The following is a 19,722-nucleotide window of genomic DNA, read 5'->3' as shown; positions in this document are numbered from 1 at the left end:
TTACAACAAATATGAACATTGAAATATGGTTCAATATCTTACAATATTATAGGCATGTAATTATCCTTTATGACCGGTATAATATAATTTTAGAAAATAACTACACCGGGCCATGAAGTTTGAAATCTGGCCTTCTTTATATCCCTCACTAAAATCTCTAGTGATGTACGGCTAGGCGCAATTATTGGTGAATCGACAGCCCTGGTCAAGAGTTGAATTTTCCGGCAAACACAATTTAAACATTAATAGCTTAAATAATTAATTGCCACTTTTGTACGCGTACGTTTGCTTCAATTACTGTCGCTTCAAAATGAATATTTGTTCGCATTAGTTGCTAATAACAGAAATATTTTTTTCATAAAATTATTTACCAGAGTTGCCACCAGATTACTTCAAATTGAGTGCACGAAAATTGACAAATTTCCCAAGCCCTTGAATAAAATCGTGTTAGGTTGACTGGTATTGCAGAAAGAATCGCATTTGACTATTTTATTTTAACCCAGTGTGCTTGCCACATCCTAGATCATTCCAGACAAGCTGTGAGTTTTCCTTCAATCAAATTGTGATAAATAATAAAATTTATTTTCATTCAGTCGGCCATCTTTGCTACAGCAAACAAAAGGTAAAAAAAGAAAAGAAAAAAACCTTTAAAAATTAAAAACAAGCTCCTTTTCAAACTTGGTAATCGCCTACCACTAAAGCGGAAACATCCAAGAAAATCTGCAGCATCTATAACAAAAAAAAATCTTCTATCACAACTTTGCCGGCAAACATGTCTTACCGTGGAAATCAGAGCCGAAGCCGGTTTGGTGGTGGTGGCGGTGGGAACAATTATGGCGGACCCATGGGTGCTAATCGTATGGGCGGCATGAATGTGTCTCCTTGGGAATCCCAGAATCCTGGCGGCGGACAATTCGGCAATAATATGCGTCAAACCGGCGGTCACATGAACGCCATCAATTTGGCAAACAATTTGTTGAACAATCTCTTCGGAAATCAGCATCCACCATCTCTATTGGATTTGCCTCGAGGAGGTGGTATGGGAAATCGCAATCAACGCGGAGGACCTATGATTAATCGCGGCGGCGGTGGTGGTGGTGGTGGCGGTGGCGGCGGCGGTAACGGAGGCGGCAATCGTATTAATAACCGGCGTGGCGGTGGAGGGGGCCAAGGAGGTTTCCAAAATCGCGGACCAACTGGACCAAAGCCACCACCAAAACAGGGAGCCGGTGGAATACGCAAGCAGAACGCGTTTGACCGTGCCAAGAAACTCTTGGCTAAAAATGCCAATCAAAACAAGAAAAAGGAACCAACAACTCCTGGAGAAAAGAAGGTCGAAAGCGGCGAAACGAAGGAATCGGTGTATGCTAGCGTGCCCAATGACATGTTCTATTGCCATTTGTGCAAAAAGCACATGTGGGATGCCAACTCCTTTGAGAATCACATCAAGGGTCGCACCCATCTGATGATGCGCGAAGGCATTGAGGAGAGCTATCGTCTGAAGGCCAATATGATACGTCAGGAGGCCAAGATTGCCGAGCAACTCAAGTCGATTGAGTTTGATCGCTTGAAACGCATGGGCAAAAGCAAGCAGCGCCAATTGGACTACTGCACCATGTGTGATCTGAATTTCCATGGTCATATATCGTCGCATCGCAAATCTGATGGACATTTGCGTCTGAAGAGATTCTTGCACCCTAAGTGTATGGAGTGCAACAAGGAGTTTGCCACACGCATTGATTACGACACGCATTTGCTGTCTGCTGATCACTTGAAGAAGGCCGCCGAGAGCAACACCAAGGTGGGCGAACGCAAGCGTCAAACCTTGTATATTAACAATGAGGAGGAGGAAACTCGTGACTTGCGTCCACCCCAGAGGCGCAAGAAGACCGTGAAGAAGGAGGGCGAAGCTGGCGGCGATGAAGCTAAAAAGGAGGGTGCTGACGGTGAAGCTGCCGATGGTGAGGATGGCGAAGGCGATGAGACCAAAGAGGGAGAAGAAGGTGCCGATGACACGACCAAGGAGGGTGAAGATCTTAACGAAAGCCAGGAAGACGAGGAAGTGGCTCTGCCAGTCGATCCAGAGGACTGTATACTCGATTTCAGTGAGGGCGATGAAATCCCGAGCGAGGTGGACACCCGTTTACCGAAATACAATTGGCAGCGTCCGGTGGGAGCCGGTCTCGTTTCCAAACTGGAGTGCTACGAGTGCTCGGTATGCAGTAAATTCTTTGACACCGAGGTAACTGCCGAGATCCACTCGCGCACTGCTACCCATCACCGCAATTTCCTCAAGTTCATTAACGAGAAGTCTAGCGACACCAAGATTGCCCAGAAGCGTGCTGCTGCTGCTCTAGAAGAAAATGAGCGCAAGAAGCGTAAAATTGAGGAGGACGATGCACCCGTTGCTGAGGATGGTGCCGGCGAAGATGCCTCTGCCGAAGCTGCTGATGGCGAACTGTATGATCCGTCTGAAGCCACCGGCGATGATGACGATGCTATGGGTGAGGACACTGCCGAAGGAGATGAAGAAGAGCATGTCGACGAAGAAGCCCAAGATGAAGAAATGGATGCCGTAGAAGACGAGGCTGTTGAACCCGAACCCGAACCGGTGCCAGAGCCAGAACCCGTTGCTGCTCCTGCGACACCAGTGGCACAACCCAAGCCGGAACCCAAGACACCGGCTAAATCTGCTGCTCCTGCAGCCCCGGCCGCGGCTACTCCTTCACCGGCTGCTGCAGCTGCAACTCCGGCCAAACCAGAGGTAGCAAGCCCTTCGCCGGCCAAGAAACCAGTTCCCACTCGTGCTGCAGCCGGTGGCAAGGCTACACCACAACGTGCTCGTGGCCGCTACAATCGCTACTAAGACACAAACGTCCTACAATATATTTTTCATATAATATATATAATTATACCCATAAATCATTATAAACAATACTATAAATTTATATAGGCAAACAAATCATATGAACAAACAAAACGCAAAAAATGTAATGATTTCAATATTTAAATAATAAAGAGGACAAATACAATAATAATAAACATTTTGTTTATTCCTTTAAATTTATTTACATTTGATGGCAGATGGAGGTACCGGCAAAATTTGTTTACCAGAGTTGCCACCTTCAACGGGTTACCGGCAAATGTTGCCCATCGGGCTTCATTTTGGCACTTCAAAGCAAAATGCAAATAGACTCCGAGACGTTAGCTGACATTAATTTGGAAGCAATAGAAATAATTGTAAATCATATACTTTACTTACGCGGTATATACCCGACTCAGATCTTCAAGAAGCGACGCATGTATAATACTCCAGTATTTGTGTCGATTTTCCCGCCACTAAATAGCTACATTGCTGGCATCTTGAAATCAGCACGAGAATTACTGTTAAAAGAGGTTTTGCAATGTTTTGAAATCATTGTATACCGCACTGAGGAGAATGTAGAAACCATTGTGGAGAGCTACAAACTGGACATCAAGCAGGGGAGCTTCGACAAGACCAAAGATCCCCATTTGATGGAGTATGAGCAGCAGTTGAGGGCAGCCCTCTATAAAATGGCCGAGCGACTGAAACCGCTGCCAAAGCTGGACAAGAAGTGTCTGTTTAAAATACAACTCCATACCACTCAAACCGCATTTGTCCAGCTCAGTCATGTCGCCCAACATCAGGAATTTCCGTGGATACAGACAGAAAATTCTGTGGGAAGATCCGATGTGAAATATTCCCTCCTTCCACTGGCCAATGTCGACCAGGTGGTGGGGTTAAAGATGCAGGCATATATCTTAAGTTGATAGTTTTAATTTGTAAAAAGGTTTACAATAAAATGCGTATTTAAAACTAGAATTACAGTAATCCCTGGCGCTTAAGATCTTCAAATGTCTTGCGGTTCACCACATTGCCCAGTGAGTCCTCAAACTCTTCCTCTTGGTCGGCTATCCAGCGCTCGCTCTGCTTTTGTGACTTGAGCTTCTCCCACAACGTAATGGCATCCTCGATTTGAGTGACGTTGGCGAAGTGAGCCGTATTGGGTATGCCAAGGCAGCGCATTCCATGGGCATGTCGCCACTCTGCAAAGTGACGCTGGAAAGCTTTCGGACCCTTATAGGTAAAATTACCGCAGATCTCGCAATTGTAGCTTATATTTAGGCCATGCAGTTTATACAGCCAATACGGAATGGGTTTGCCGTCCCAGCCCAAGGGCAAATTCTTGGGATTATATGGAACGTCATCGGCATCGGGATCGTCATCGTTTTCTGATTCGCTGGCTTCTACATCGCTGTCATCACGTTCGCCTCCCGTGCGAGCTTGTTTGCGTTGAACATTCTCTTTGGTGGCCGCTCTCTGTTCAGACAGAAGTTCGGCATATTTGTAGAGAAGAGCTTCCAGTTGGGCAATCTCCTTATTGCGTTCATTCTCTCGAGTCTGAGCATTGGTGTTCTTGGCGCTTGGCTTCTTGGCCATTAATGCCGGATCCAAGGTGCTTTTCCCCTTGGTTGAAAACAATCTTTGGGCCCGTTCTTCCAAAGTACCACCACACTTAAGACCCAGGGCAACCAAGGCGGACTTTAGACGATCCAAACCAAGGGAGGCCAGTTCCTCCCAGCTAGAGAAGGCCGACAGATCCAAATGTGCTCCAGTATTAGCCAGAGCCGATTCTGTGGTCTCCTTCTGTGACCAGCCCGGAAATGCACCCTGCAACCACTGACGCTGAAAATCCAATTCCACTTTTAGCAATTCTCCCTCCAGATCCAACAGAGGCTGGATGCGCACTATGAAATTGTGCAGATAATCATTCAATGTCTCCAGATATTTTCGATACTCGCGATTCTTACGCTCACGTGGGATGTCAAAAACATGGTCGAAGGACATCAAGTAGCTGATATAGTCAAGTTTCTCCACGGCTCTCAGATTCAAGTAGATTTCATAGCACTCATTCAGATCCAAGTAACGACCACCTCCCTCTTCGTCAGTAAACTCCACCAAGGCGCCCAAGTCATCCGGATTATTGTACACCTTGATCATTTCCTCGAATTCCACAGAGAGGGGAACACTAACCTCTGCTGGATGTGTCTTGTAGAATTGCTTAATTTGTTTCAAGCGAGCATAGAACTCATTAAACTCATTTGGACCGGAAAGCGCCGCAATCTCTGCTTTCCTTTCGTTGTCCTTGTCCTCATAAAGCTCACGCAGCTGCGTTGTGGCATTGTGATGGAGTTCCATTAAATATTTTAGCCGGTGCTCCGAATGGATTCGTTCCTTCTCGCCAGGCTTCTTGGTCGCATGCTCATCTACCATTAATTTAACCAAGCGTTCACGTTCCTCATGGCAGCGACGTTGCTGCTCCAGGAGCGTCTCCATTATGATTTAAGCAATTCAAAATTATTGTATTAAAATCAAAACGTTTATTTATAAAAAACGCTAAAAAGGAAATCCACGAAATTCTGGCAACCCAATAAAATTAGAGATGAGCAACTAACTACTGAGTATGTGCGTAAAGTTAGCCACACTGTTAATGCCGAGTTATCCACAACCCTCTGTTAACCCACTGTTAAGTTTTTTGCATTTTTGATTTTCAATTTTTCAGCTATTTAGTAACTATTTTAAATGAAATAAAGTTTAATATGCTAAAAAATATATCAATCTATTGTTTTTATTCACTTTTGGAGGATTTTGAGCATTCTATATATTTACAATTTGTCCATGAAAATGGGCATTTTACGTATTCGTTCAGCACAGCTCCAAAGGCACAGCTCAATGACAATGAAATGCCAGAATTTTCCCCAATTATTCATTATAATCCCCAAGAAATTTCAATGAAAACGTGTGAACGGTTTTCGAGAAAATTGCATTTTTGTTGACCACCCATGTTTTTCCCCATACAAAATATGCCAGAAATATGCGCCGACTTTGGCGGGAATGCACACTTTTCCAAGAACACAGCTCAATGGACATTGAATGCCAGAATGATCAGTGGACTTTCAGGAATATGTGCATAGAATTTTATTCAGAATGTGTGAAAGGTTTTCAAGAAATATGTAAAAATATATGGGTACCTCAATGAAATAAATATTTTTTGTGCAAAGCCAATTCGCCTCAATTTTCTTCTTCTTCCCCTTTTTATATCCCCATACAAAATATGTCAAAAATTGCGCCGACTTTGGCGAGAATGCACACTTTTCCAAGAACACAGCTCAATGGACATTGAATGCCAGAATGATCAATGGACTTTCAGAAATATGTGCATAGAATTTTATTCAGAACGTGTGAAAGGTTTTCGAGAAATATGCATAAATGTAAGGGTATATATTTGTTCAGCAAAGGCAGGTTGCCGTTCAGTTTTGAATTTCGCCTTTCCATATGGTGGAATAGGGGGTATCAGGCACATATGGTGCCGATGAAATATTGGGTTTTGCACTGTGGTACACGTGTGGTAATAAAAACATTTTGATGTTTTCTTAGTAATTATATTAGATATATATATGTAGGCTTTCCTTAAAAATATGAATAAACTTAATGAAATATGTCATTTTTAAATTTGTCTTTCTCATTTAAAGGAGAATTGACATACATACATGTATGTTCGTGGAACTGCAAACAAATTTGCTGTAAACAAATAAGACTTGAACCATTGTAGCATTCTGGTAGTTTATTCTCGTTGTTTATTTAAATTATTAACAAAATAAATTCATTCGCACTACTACAAAAAAGAAAAAACAACTTTCTTAATTACGAGAAAGAAATTAGAAGCATAGAAAGAAATTTTGAATAATAAAAAAAAAACTCTCCTCCGCTAGGATTCGAACCTCTACCTATTTTATATATGCATATGAAAAAGATGCACGTAAAAATAAAAATTATAAAACCTCCACTAGGATTCGAACCCGTATGTATTTTATATATACGTGTCATATACATGCTCCCCATATACTTTTTTTGGCTTAATTTTAATTTTTTGTTTTGTAAATTTATAAATATATATGTATTGATACTGACACTATTTGATTTTTGTCATATCCTTTAAAATAAACATAAGAAAAAAAAAAAAATAGACAAAAAAAAAAACCCACGTGCGGGTTCCAAACCTAAACCGGGTAAAAAAAATTCCGAAAAAAAATTTCAGCCCGATAGCTCTTAAGACGGGTGAGTCAAACGCATTCGCACAGACGGACGGACGGACGGACAGACGGTTATGGCTATATCAACTCAGCTTCTCATGGTGATCAAGAATATATATACTTTATGGGGTCGGAAACGTCTCCTTCTGTGCGTTACAAACATCTGACCAATTTTATAATACCCTCTGCAAGGGTATAAAAAGTATATGGGGAGCATGTATATGATACGTATATATAAAATACATACGGGTTCGAATCCTAGTGGAGGTTTTATAATTTTAATTTGTAACTTGCATCTTTTTCATATGCATATATAAAATAGGTAGAGGTTCGAATCCTAGCGGAGGAGAGTTTTTTTTTTATTATTCAAAATATCTTTCTATGCTTCTAATTTCTTTCTCGTAATTAAGAAAGTTGTTTTTGCTTTTTTGTAAAAGTGCGAATGAATTTGTTTTATTAATAATTTAAATAAACAACGAGAACAAACTACCAGAATGATACAATGGTTCAAGTCTCATTTGTTTACAACAAATTTGCTTGCAGTTCCACGAACATACATACATATACAGTGAAACCTCGATATAACGAATCTGAGGGGGATCGCAAAATTATTCGTTATATCTATTGATTCGCTATAGGTACTGAAATGTAAAACGAGGTTTTTTCAAGGGACTTAACAAAAAATTCGTTATATTGGGTTTTTCGTTATAACGAAGTTCGTTATATCGAGGTTTCACTGTATGTATGTAAACATCACTACAATTCTCCTTTAAATGAGAAAGACAAATTTAAAAATTACATATTTCATTAAGTTTATTCATATTTTTAAGAAAGCCTACATAAATATATCTAATATTCTTACTAAGAAAACATCAAAATGTTTTTATTACCACACGTGTACCACAGTGCAAAACCCAATATTTCATCGGCACCATATGTGCCTGATCCCCCTATTCCACCATATGGAAAGGCGAAATTCAAAACTGAACGGCAACCTGCCTTTGCTGAACAAATATATACCCTTACATTTATGCATATTTCTCGAAAACCTTTCACACATTCCCAATAAAATTCTATGCACATATTCCTTAAAGTCCATTGATCATTCTGGCATTCAATGTCCATTGAGCTGTGTTCTTGGAAAAGTGTGCATTCTCGCCAAAGTCGGCGCAATTTTTGACATATTTTGTATGGGGATATAAAAAGGGGAAGAAGAAGAAAATTGAGGCGAATTGGCTTTGCACAAAAAATATTTATTTCATTGAGGTACCCATATATTTTTACATATTTCTTGAAAACCTTTCACACATTCTGAATAAAATTCTATGCACATATTCCTGAAAGTCCACTGATCATTCTGGCATTCAATGTCCATTGAGCTGTGTTCTTAGAAAAGTGTGCATTCCCGCCAAAGTCGGCGCATATTTCTGGCATATTTTGTATGGGGAAAAACATGGGTGGTCAACAAAAATGCAATTTTCTCGCAAACCGTTCACACGTTTTCATTGAAATTTCTTGGGGATTATAATGAATAATTGGGGAAAATTCTGGCATTTCATTGTCATTGAGCTGTGCCTTTGGAGCTGTGCTGAACGAATACGTAAAATGCCCATTTTCATGGACAAATTGTAAATATATAGAATGCTCAAAATCCTCCAAAAGTGAATAAAAACAATAGATTGATATATTTTTTAGCATATTAAACTTTATTTCATTTAAAATAGTTACTAAATAGCTGAAAAATTGAAAATCAAAAATGCAAAAAACTTAACAGTGGGTTAACAGAGGGTTGTGGATAACTCGGCATTAACAGTGTGGCTAACTTTACGCACATCTACTGAGTACTTATCGAAAATCTATCGAGTACATAATAGTGTGACCTTAGTTGCCGTTTTTTCGGTATTGGCTGATTGTGGGCTCATCATATGATTTGGCCAGTGAAAATTTTATTTTCAGACGTCGGGCAGAAGGCAAAAGTAACTTATCATTTTTTTCCTCGTGTAGTTTTAGTCACTCTATTTATTTAATTGGAATTGCAAACTCTAATTATAAAGTTATTTTACTTCATTACAGGCACGGTAGCAACGTGATTTCCTTTTGAATCAATTGAATTTCTTTTTCGGTTCGTTTTCGTGTGCAAGTGAAAAAAAAATCCAGTCAAGATGGCATTGAGCGATGCTGATGTACAGAAACAGGTAATTGCAAATGCAACCAAATCCTTAAAGATTTGCCCATTAATGTAAGCAGATTATGAATATGCAAGTTCCAGTTGGCATATTTATGTATTTAACAAAATATTGCCCAATAAGAAAAGATGGGAAAGTCATGGGATTGGATTTCCTTCAAATTGTCAAAGTCATGTGATAATCATTAGCGGGGGGTGTGAGGTGACCACTTAAACTGCAATATCGACAATGGCATTTACAAGAGCTGACTGGAATTATGCTTATAAAAGGGATAGAGTGTAAATTTTTCACATTTTTTCTTATAAGCAAATTTGCTTTTAAATAAAAATATTCGTATTGGGTCATGTGACATGCTCCCCCACATTCAGGCAATGTGTTAAAGCGAGACAACTAGCGGGGGCTACGATGCTGCTGCTCCCCATAACCCTCTCTGTCACACGACCACTGCACACACTAAGGCACTCACACACACACACACACATAGACAGACGACATAACGTTATCATAAGTTTAATGAACAAAAAATACTTACTATTATTTACATTTTGCCAACGTAATGGCGTATAGGAAATTAATATATAACCGTATGAATAATCGTTAATTGATTATTGAGGAATTTCTGTTTAATTCATTTCTCGCTTCTCTTACAGATCAAACATATGATGGCATTCATTGAGCAGGAGGCCAATGAAAAAGCCGAGGAGATCGATGCCAAAGCCGAAGAAGAGTTCAATATCGAGAAGGGCCGCCTTGTCCAACAGCAGCGTCTCAAAATTATGGAGTACTACGAGAAGAAGGAGAAGCAGGTTGAACTCCAAAAGAAGATCCAATCTTCAAATATGCTCAACCAGGCTCGTTTGAAGGTTAGTTACTCAAAGCTTTGATGTCATTCAATTTGACCATTTCAATGTTAATCTGTGTTTAAACAAATATTAATAGGTGCTCAAAGTGCGCGAAGATCATGTGGCCAATGTCTTAGATGATGCCCGCAAACGTCTGGGCGAAGTGACCAAGAACGAGTCCGAATACAAACAGGTTCTCACGAAATTGATTGTCCAGGGTCTCTTCCAGGTGATGGAACCAAAAGTAACACTGCGTTGCCGTGAGGTCGACGTCCCACTGGTGCGAGATGTCCTGCCACAATCTGTGGATCAGTACAAGGCCGGAATTAAGCAAAACGTTGAGCTCACCATTGATGAGAAGGAATTCCTGTCAGCAGATACCTGCGGAGGTGTTGAATTGTTGGCCTTAAACGGACGCATTAAGGTCCCCAACACACTAGAGTCTAGATTAGACTTGATTTCCCAGCAACTTGTCCCAGAGATTCGTAATGCCCTCTTCGGACGCAATGTCAATCGTAAATTCACCGATTAAATTCTTTTAAGTGCAAATAACTAAAACAAACAACACAAAAAAAAAACATAAGAACAGTTCAAGTTACGCCACCCAAAAGAAAAGAAAGTAAATAATGAAACCCTTGATAACATGAACTCACATTCAACCAAAATTGTGTCTATGAAGGATTTATATTCAATTACAAACAAAATATTATTGCCGTTGTCTTTGTATAGAGTGAACATTTTCGGTCTTTATGTATGCAACTATTATACGATACATATATATATATAATACATATATAACAATATTTACTATATATTTTAGAGGACAGACAACAGAATCCTGCAAAAGAAAAAGTGCATACTAGAGAACAACAACAACAACACACACACACAGAATAAGAGTTTGTTAATCATTTTTTTTGTTCATAATTTTTATCCATAATTTTCTTTTGTTAAAAAAAAATTTGCATACATTCCTGTACAAGATTTTTTGCGCACCCCCTTTTGATATAATTTTTCAAATGTTTTTCCGTCTATAGTTTTTCTTTCTTTCGTTTTTCTTATTTGTTATTGTTGATTTTTATATGTTAAAGAAAGAAAAAAAAAAAGAAAACACTAAAGTGCAATGTGAGGCGAGGGACAGCCAATTATAATTAAATGTGCCACTGGCATTTTTTGGGCAAATATACACTCAGCATTGTTATCCTGCGAAACACCGAAATTCATGGAAATTTCGCTGATTCGAGGATTAACGTATACATTTGCCCAATTGCCACTGGCACAAGAATTAAATACCAAAATCAATGTCTAATGTTGAGCGAAGAATACACAGTTACACCGAAGGAAATGCACGCTCTTAACCCGTAACCGTATAATCACAACCGTAATCAAAGCATAGTTGAAGTATTGCCAAGTGGTGGGCCCAAAAGTAGCTAAATTTTGTTTAAATAACTAGAAATTTTGCCCTGCTTCCACTTCACATAAAATATATATATATATAAACGTATACTTAATAATAAACAACATCAAAAAAAAAATATAGAAAAATGGAAATTAGATTAAATCAATTTATTCAGCTGTCCCTCACACAAACACACACACACACACTATTGCACATAAGAAACGCACCTTCATATCAGTCTTCACCATGAAAAGAGATAAACCCCAAAACAATAATTATTTAAATTTTTGTATTTCTAAATGTTTGCCAACAGTTCAGTAAATAAAACGAAATGTTCATAGGTGTATTTCCCCTTCTCCACACAAACAAACAAAACAAAGCTCATTTTTTAACCGTTACAAACGCAAATTGTTCAAATATGAAAAGGAATAACTACAAATTTAGCAAAACAAATATATAATAAAATAGCATATGCGTTATTATATAACATCGAGTACTATATACATACATAAAACGAAATACAAATGCAAGAAAAAAAATTACTTTTAAACAAAATTTATGTTGAATAAAACAGTATTTCCAAAAACAAATCAAATTGTTTTCACTTTTTTTTTGTCAATAAATCTCCTAAGACTTAAGACTTAAAGGTCTCTCAGAAGATGACCACTCAATGTCTGTAGATCTGGATTTAAAAGACTTTAGCTTTTTAATAAAAGATCTAATCAACTGTATCTTATTTATTCCCAATAAATGGAGCTATTTTTCAGGGAAAATTTGTTAAAGATTGTATAAGATTGTTCTCCAAAGAGAAGATCATGTGAGCAAATTATAATTGACTTTGTAACGATCTCTAAGGCAAAGGATTTGAGATTTTTTAGTATATATCTCCGTCGGTCGGGACCAGACTTCAGACTCAATCAAAAGTAAAATTTCAACGTATTTTTTACTTAAAATTTTCCAAGTACCTTAAATCAATTTACAAACAAAAAAAAAAAACCTGTGTAGACGTGTGATTTGTACCGTTTGCTGACCAAACGAGAAATCTTCCAAACCGTTTTGCTTTTGTAAGAAAAAGAAATTCTGTCTGCAATTCCGAATAATGAAGGTAATCACGGTTCATCGATAGGATAATAGATCGGAGTGTTCGGATAACCGGGGTACAACAACACTTAATCCTTTGATTCTATTTGTATTGGCTTAGGCAAGTTACATTAATTTCATGGAGACCGTTTCCCTTTGTATTGTTTTTCCAAAATAGTTGCAATAAAATATCTAAAATGATCTTTTAAGTGGATGATTTAAAAATATACATCCAAAAACGCTTAACTTCACGTTAAAGTGAACTGAGAAAATAAAAAGTTCACTCATTTAAATGGGGTTTCCCCCGCAACAGTGAAACAAAAATCGTTTACAATAAAAACTCAGATTTGCTTGGGTTTTGTGGTGTTTTTTTTTCATTTATTTGTTGTTGTATACATATATGTATTTTCTTTTTTTCTGTTCTTGTTGTTGTTACTTTTCTCTTTATTCAGATATTTTTATATAGACAAAAGCATGCCACAAATTGCATGTATCTTTATTTCATTGAAAAGTTTTTTGTAATTTCAAATATAACTTCTTTTGGAAATTCTCAGCTGAATGTGTTACAGCTAAAAATTCTTTTGCATATGTATGTAGATTTGTTTATACATATACAATATATATATATATGGTATATATGTATGTCTTGTTGTCGCAGGGTTTGATTTTTACTATTTCTTTTTGCTAAAAAATCGCTTGTAGAGTAGTTTTGAAACATCTACTACTTGGATTCTGAATCAATAAATTACATATCATTTATAAGTGATTTAGCCTTAAACATTTCACACAATATGATTTCTATTTGGGGAAACTTAAAACTTTTATTAGCACATTATAATTGAATAGAGTTTGAAAAACTCATCAGATTGTTTTTTGGGTGTGTTTTTTTTTGTTAGGGATTTTGAGCAGCATTTTGAACAGTAAGAAAACATGATTTTTTAACAGAATTCAATTTTGAATGTATATAACTTTTGAATTTGGTTGGAATTTTTGATCTATTGATACGATTGCTCTACTCCCTGTTCCCGCATCATTGTTGTTCTTGTTGTTGTTGATAGCATGTGTTTGGTTTTCAGATATATATATATATAACTACAATATATATTTATATGTGTGGGTGTGTTTTCTTTATATATATGTATATATCCTAGATAGATTTTCCAAATTTTATAGTTCGATTGGCTGTATTGCAGATGAATAAATTAAGGGCGGATAATCCGATTTGTTGTTTAGGTCTTCCATTAAAACTTGTTATTCGCCATTCTTCTGCTCACCATCAGATTCAGATTCTAAAAGATATTGAAAGAGCAAATAAAATTCAAGTTATAGAAATGTTGCAAATTAAATAATGTATATAAATAAGTGAGGGGAGTTTAATTTTTTGTCCAAACGATTATTGGCCAAACATAACTATGTAAAGTTACATGGACACCCAATCATTCTTTTGCTCTGGCATAAATTCGATGAAGTTTCTTGTTAGAAAAACGATAAAAACTTGAAAATTTTAAAGAAAATATGCGGACGTAATATCAAAAGGGCAATTAATTTATACATATGTATATATCCAAACAATTATTGGCCAAATCTAACTATAATCAAGTTATATGGACACCCAATTGTTCTATTGCTCTGGCATGTTTTGTTTTAAACTCTTTTAAAATAAAGTTTAAAATTTTAATATATTACAAAACATGCGCACTTTGGTAATAATAATGTGTAATTGTCCAGGTTTTCATTGGCCTATGTTGTTCAGGAGTTGGAAAACTATAAAACAACAAGGCAAGCAAAAAACCCAAATGCTTTTGCAAATTGGTACAACGATAAAGCTTATGACAATCAGAAGCTAAATCAATCTCAATAAATTTGCATTTCCTTGGATATATGTAAATATAAATACTAACCCTCTTCGGCCGATTGCAACCATTCGACAAATTTACGCATCTGTTCAAGGAAATGCATCTTGCCTTTGTTGGAATGCCCGTCCTTGTACCAACGCAAAATGATCTCCTCGGACAAAACTTCGGTCTTGTAGAATAACAAAATAATTTTTTGGAAGGCCTTCATGAAATTCATATTCTCATAGCAGAATTCTTGCACTTTCAGTATCAAAGCCAATTCGGAGCGATCGGTTGAGGCGAAGGATTGTAGCAAAGTGCAATAACCCTTCAAATGGCGAACGGCTTGATCGGTGACAAGTTCCTCCTTCTTGTTCCATTCGCCCAATGACATGATGGTAGACCAAATCTAGAGAACGAATAAATTAATTTACCACTGAGATCCCCACTTGAATGGGATAAAGAGACTACTTACAATGACAATTATCTCATGATCGGGAATGTTGGTGCGTTGGGCAAACTCTTTGATATCGGCGGTTATTTCATTATGCGCCTTCTCGTCATTAATATCATCGATGAGTGTTTGTTGGAGCTCACGCTTAGCCTCTTGGCTAGCCTGTGCTTTATGCAATTTGATGATCTCATTAAGTTCTTTGTCAAGAAAAACTTGTTTAAAATATTCCTCAGTACGTTTGTTCGGTGGGAAAAAGTCCATAAGTCTAAAAAGAGTTTCAAAAAACAAAGGTAACAAAATATTGGCAAAATAAGCTTAGTTAGAAAATTGAGTGTACGAAATCAAACTGAAACCCAAATAAAGCTATGGTTCATTTGCGACTAGTGTAAAATTCCGAACTATATTCTAGGAACGTCAATTAAAGATGTACAACTGGATTAATAAATGTTGCAACATCTTCCTGATAACTTTCCGACCAAAATCAAGAGAGAGAGAATAAAACCAAACTTACTTGCTTTCCAGTCCACCCTTTTTAAGCGCCTGTATAAGATATGCAATGCCTTTCTCTTGCTTGAACGTTGTAAATAGCTCAAGCAAAAATTCTAGAGCAATACCATCCTTAATCAGATGCTCGTTGTTCAATACCAGTAAAACATTTGGCGGTACAGAGCCATTAACTGCAAACGGAAAAAGCCAAAAGAAAATTAATGAAAAGATTTAATAGAGAGAATTTAACAGTAAAGGAAAACTGATGTAGTAATTGGATTTGTCCTTGGGATCGTGGCTTTTGTACTTGATCGTATTGATTGCGTCCAAAAGTCAGTATACCAAGAGTAAATATTAATTTTAGCCCATTTCTTTTTGATTGTGCTATTGCAGAATTACAATCTTAAATTTAGTATTCTAAATGGGCTCTCTTTTACGACTGATAAAAATGGTAGCAGTTTTATATTAGATATGCTTACCTAACCAGAGCGCAGTCATACGCGCTAGCTTAATACGTTCACTTGGGGAAAAGCCCTTTACGAATAAGAGAACTTTACCCATCTCCTCCTCGAACATTTTCTCAAGGTACTTGTACCGTCTGATGAGCTTGACAAATACCTGTAAATGGGAATGGAAAATGAATTTAAATAAATACTTGCTTATTTAGTGAAATATTATAATTAAAGCAAGCAAAAGTATTTAATGTTGCAACATTAGAAATCTTTAGAATGCTGGAAATTTCTTGACACAATAAAGACAAGTAAAATGTGGCTTTTCATTTGGCATAATTTCGACACCAATTATTTTCTTTAGGTTAAAATAACCGGTTCTAATATTATGCTAATATACCGAGAGATCGTATGCTGAGATTATTTATGTACTTAAATATCATTTTTGTTTTTTTTTTTTTTGGTGTCGCCGCATTAGAAATCTTCAGGTTGTAGTAGACTTTTAAATGTTTCTTTACAACCCAAAGACAAGTAAAACGTGGCGTTTCATTTGGCATATATTGACACCGATAAAATATATGAATTTGTATAACCGGTTCTAATTAATATGCAAAAAACAAACAAAACAAATATCTCAAGTTGAGTTTGGGGTCATTGCAAATTGCGATAAATTGGTGTAAATAGTATATAGAATAATACAAACCTGCTCATGGTTGCGCATTGCCTCCATATCCTCGGCTGCATCGAATATGCAATAATTTGTGCGCGGCTTTTCGCCATCCTGAGATATAGAACCGCCCGGCACTACACATAGAGTATGGATAATAATAAATTCAAATATGTTGAAATGGCAAAGCAATTGCTAAACTTACCCAGTAATCCACCCGCTATCAATATATCAAACAGCACTTCACCGTATCGACGATAATCGAGCTTGTTGCCCGCACTGTCTAGAAATTTAGAGATTTGATCCAAGTCGCCTTCAGTTTTTTCGAGACCAGCAATGACCGCATCACGGAATCCCGTTGGGTCATATTTTTCTCTTTCATCTGGACAGAACAATATGTGGATGGATATATAAACTTTTACTGGCCTTTATTCAAAACTGGATCTTACCTCTTTTTCTGGTCTTGATGCGTTGACCCGATAGCACTGGTCTTTCAGTTTTTTGACTCATACAATAAATTGCTGTAGATTAGAAAGAATTGATACTGATGTTAATCTTTTATTATTATTATTTTTTTATTTATATATATTATATGTAGTGTGTGTTTTTATACAAAGAAACCAAATGACACTAGATGCCTAAACACAAATGTATTGAAGAATATAAATATAAATTTAGGTGTCTATAAATCTAGTCTCTCTATATGGAGATTCCAAATTCTCTTCTCTATATTGGGATCACTTGTTGTTATCGAAAAATGGAAATCCAAAATATGTAAAAGTTGTGTTGGAAAAATAACGGTGAAGCAGCAGCCCAGCTAACTGCTGCCCCGGTGTACTTTGATTTTTCCTTTTCTGTTCTCTTTCGTATAAGTGGCGGAATGTCTAACCTAAAAATGTTCGTTCGTCGTATACATGTGCTTTGCCCCGCACTTACACACACACATGCAGACATATAAATTTGATAATGCCAGAGAAGAATGCGATTGAAAAGCAAAATGAAAAGAACCCGCCTATACAAGAAAACGACAAAGAAAATATACAAAAAGAAAGAGCAGCATAGAGAGAAATAAAGTGAAATTTCGTTTCTTCTTTCTTTTTATAAAAAAAAAAAAATTGCGTTGACGTTGGCGGGGGAAACGAGGTCATTGTGCATCTGTATGCGTGAATGACTTGCCAACGCTGCTGGTAGGGAGGGTGAAGGGAAGATTTTCAAACCCAAGATGGTGAAATATCTCACAGTATATTATAATTAAATCAATTTGTAAAAAACTTACACTTTTACTTAACGGACGTAAGTTGGAAGGTTAGGAGGGGGTAAATTCCGCGTGTCCTTGCTGATAATGTGCTTGTATGAGTTTTGCGGTAGTTTCTATTATTGCCTGTTGCTTTTATTGGCTATTGTTTCTCTATGTAATTGGAAATAATTTAATTTAACCTCGCTTAGCTCTTACTAACACGCACGCACACACTCTCTCGCACACACACACACACACACACACAATCACCGTTGAACGGATTGAAAAGAATTTTTGTGCTTCTAATAAAGCTTTTTTTTTTTGCACTTTAAAGATGACACACACGCACGCACACACACACACACACACAGAGAGATACGCAGTGAGAAAGAGTTAGAAAGCGAGAGAGAGGGAGAAAGCTGCTAAATTTTGAGTTTTTTTCTTTTTTTAATTCTATATTTCTGTAAAAGCAACGTTAACAATTTTGCTCGTTCACGAATAAATTCAATAAATAACAATTATCACAATCGGTTACTAAGGTTATTTCTACAGTTTCCTATATACATATAGTATATCTCTGTATTGCATTACAATTTACACAGGGCCCCCTCCTACGTTTCGGGACCAACACGTATTGCCAATGCGCACACCACTTTGTTCACTTTGAAATTCAGAAAGCAAATGGAATGACATACGAAGCGATTGCCGAACGAAGAACATGAGGGCAAAGGCGGCGAGACGATAACGACTTCGACGACGACGACCATGTGGTTTGTCGCTGGGGCGCCATTTTGAAGTGAGACATACTACATGTCAGGGCAAACGGGTCGCGGGTCGAGGGGGGGAGATGAAATATGCACATTTCTCGTGGCCTTTATTAAATTATGTACAGTCGTCATCACACCGCCAAGTTTAGCAATAAATATTTGATTACCTTATTACTTTTTGTCCACGATAACCCGCCGCTTATAGATATCTAAGTATGTATGCACGATTCGTGCATAACCTTTTTCATTTTTCGCCAAAGACAAAGAGCAGGACAAAAGGCAAATTAATAAACTGCGCATTTTATCCCCCCCTGCTTTGACAATGTGCGTGTGCACTATATACTATGTACATTTATACGTATTTGGAATACTCACGATTAAAACAAAAAAATCTGTTTTGCTTGGAGATTATGCGACGTTTCTTCTATCTGCTATCGTCAAGTTTTTTTTTGTAAATGCTGCAACAACAACCACAAGTCTAATTCGCCCAGACAAATTGAAATTCGCTCAGCCATACTAGTGTTGCAAAACAATCGGTGGTGCGTCCATCGATGGTTTTGCAACACTAAAGCTCTCTTCAATTCGCTCGGGGAACTCTCTCTTAAATTCTCTTCTCCCGAATGCAACAACAACCACAGGGCCAATTCGCCGAGACAATTTGAAAATTCGCTCAGCCATACTAGTGTTGCAAAACAATCGATTGAACTTGTAACTTGCGCGGTCATACAAAAATCGAATCCAACATAGAGCGAAAAAGGCGAACATCGATATGGCCAAAAACTGAATACCCAGCAAACTGAAAGCTGAATCTTTCGCATTTGGTGTTGAATTTTTCGATAAATTGAATTTGAATTTAACTGGAAACTACAAATTTTGAATATAAGCTTATGCAAATTAAGAGAATGTGCATACGCCCGCCATTTTAATATTAAGTAAACTATTCTATTCGATAATAACTATAAACATTTAAAACTAATTTATTTTGTGTGATTCGTTTGAGTTGAACTCATTCCCTCCCTACTTTTCAATCAGATTTTTGCCAGCATTACTAGAAACTATTAGAACTTTTATTCGCTGTGGAAGAGCGAATTTGGAGAAAGAGAGTCGGTTCAATGTTTGTTGGGTATTATTTCAGGGATGGAATGAATGCTGCCATCACTTTTTCGCCGTTTCGCCGTTTGTTTTTATTTTCAAGTCGTGGAAA

General features: G+C 37.3%; 5 protein-coding genes across 8 annotated transcripts; 3 read left to right on the top strand and 2 right to left on the bottom strand.

The window, feature by feature from the left end:
• Positions 1–184: 184 nt before the first annotated feature.
• Positions 185–3,035, top strand: LOC6649621 (zinc finger protein on ecdysone puffs). Of its 2 annotated transcripts, none has more exons than XM_047009227.1 (3): positions 185–279; positions 375–539; positions 594–3,035. In XM_047009227.1, the coding sequence occupies exon 3, from the start codon at positions 773–775 to the stop codon at positions 2,864–2,866; it is 2,094 nt and encodes a 697-aa protein (XP_046865183.1). In that variant the 5' UTR covers positions 185–279; positions 375–539; positions 594–772; the 3' UTR covers positions 2,867–3,035. The 2 variants fall into 2 exon arrangements, with proteins under 2 accessions (XP_046865183.1, XP_002072083.2); XM_002072047.4 differs by having other exon boundaries at positions 185–539; positions 594–622; positions 702–3,035.
• A 112-nt stretch (positions 3,036–3,147) lies between these two features.
• LOC6649620 (DNA polymerase zeta processivity subunit) lies at positions 3,148–3,844 on the top strand. The gene has a single exon (XM_002072046.3). The coding sequence runs from the start codon at positions 3,184–3,186 to the stop codon at positions 3,790–3,792; it is 609 nt and encodes a 202-aa protein (XP_002072082.1). The 5' UTR covers positions 3,148–3,183; the 3' UTR covers positions 3,793–3,844.
• Positions 3,784–5,453, bottom strand: LOC6649406 (splicing factor 3A subunit 3). Its single transcript, XM_002072045.4, has one exon. The coding sequence runs from the start codon at positions 5,357–5,359 to the stop codon at positions 3,845–3,847; it is 1,515 nt and encodes a 504-aa protein (XP_002072081.1). The 5' UTR covers positions 5,360–5,453; the 3' UTR covers positions 3,784–3,844.
• A 3,568-nt stretch (positions 5,454–9,021) lies between these two features.
• Positions 9,022–10,947, top strand: LOC6649405 (V-type proton ATPase subunit E). Of its 2 annotated transcripts, XM_002072044.4 has the most exons (4): positions 9,022–9,092; positions 9,190–9,311; positions 9,953–10,165; positions 10,242–10,947. In XM_002072044.4, the coding sequence occupies exons 2-4, from the start codon at positions 9,279–9,281 to the stop codon at positions 10,674–10,676; spliced, it is 681 nt and encodes a 226-aa protein (XP_002072080.1). In that variant the 5' UTR covers positions 9,022–9,092; positions 9,190–9,278; the 3' UTR covers positions 10,677–10,947. The 2 variants fall into 2 exon arrangements, with proteins under 2 accessions (XP_002072080.1, XP_046865181.1); XM_047009225.1 differs by lacking the exon at positions 9,022–9,092 and having other exon boundaries at positions 9,171–9,311.
• Positions 10,948–13,418: 2,471 nt separating this feature from the next.
• LOC6649398 (protein krasavietz) lies at positions 13,419–18,976 on the bottom strand. 2 transcript variants are annotated; one of them, XM_002072043.4, is made up of 10 exons: positions 18,343–18,423; positions 17,791–17,922; positions 16,964–17,035; positions 16,720–16,896; positions 16,551–16,651; positions 15,878–16,016; positions 15,424–15,589; positions 14,934–15,177; positions 14,525–14,867; positions 13,419–13,912 (listed from the first exon to the last, which is right to left on the bottom strand). In XM_002072043.4, exons 3-10 carry the CDS (start codon positions 17,022–17,024, stop codon positions 13,875–13,877), a joined length of 1,269 nt encoding a protein of 422 aa, XP_002072079.1. In that variant the 5' UTR covers positions 17,025–17,035; positions 17,791–17,922; positions 18,343–18,423; the 3' UTR covers positions 13,419–13,874. The 2 variants fall into 2 exon arrangements, with proteins under 2 accessions (XP_002072079.1, XP_046865180.1); XM_047009224.1 differs by lacking the exons at positions 17,791–17,922; positions 18,343–18,423 and adding an exon at positions 18,894–18,976.
• Between the last annotated feature and the right edge of the window lie 746 nt (positions 18,977–19,722).

This window comes from Drosophila willistoni, chromosome 3R (genome assembly GCF_018902025.1).
Source record: "Drosophila willistoni isolate 14030-0811.24 chromosome 3R, UCI_dwil_1.1, whole genome shotgun sequence".
Lineage (NCBI taxonomy): Eukaryota > Metazoa > Arthropoda > Insecta > Diptera > Drosophilidae > Drosophila > Drosophila willistoni.
Note: the sequence above shows the minus strand (reverse complement) of the source record. Positions and strands in the feature narration are given on the sequence as shown.

Bases quoted from the DNA above. Each gene is read 5' to 3' on its own strand.
- LOC6649621 (XM_047009227.1), top strand. From the start codon at position 773: ATGTCTTACCGTGGAAATCAGAGCCGAAGCCGGTTTGGTGGTGGTGGC.
- LOC6649620 (XM_002072046.3), top strand. From the start codon at position 3,184: ATGCAAATAGACTCCGAGACGTTAGCTGACATTAATTTGGAAGCAATA.
- LOC6649406 (XM_002072045.4), bottom strand. From the start codon at position 5,359: ATGGAGACGCTCCTGGAGCAGCAACGTCGCTGCCATGAGGAACGTGAA.
- LOC6649405 (XM_002072044.4), top strand. From the start codon at position 9,279: ATGGCATTGAGCGATGCTGATGTACAGAAACAG. The intron at 9,312-9,952 runs GTAATTGCAAAT...CTTCTCTTACAG, and splicing joins ATGCTGATGTACAGAAACAG to ATCAAACATATGATGGCATT. The intron at 10,166-10,241 runs GTTAGTTACTCA...AAATATTAATAG, and splicing joins TCAACCAGGCTCGTTTGAAG to GTGCTCAAAGTGCGCGAAGA.
- LOC6649398 (XM_047009224.1), bottom strand. From the start codon at position 17,024: ATGAGTCAAAAAACTGAAAGACCAGTGCTATCGGGTCAACGCATCAAG. The intron at 16,897-16,963 runs GTAAGATCCAGT...TGTTCTGTCCAG, and splicing joins CATCAAGACCAGAAAAAGAG to ATGAAAGAGAAAAATATGAC. The intron at 15,590-15,877 runs GTAAGCATATCT...TTCCGTTTGCAG, and splicing joins TATGACTGCGCTCTGGTTAG to TTAATGGCTCTGTACCGCCA.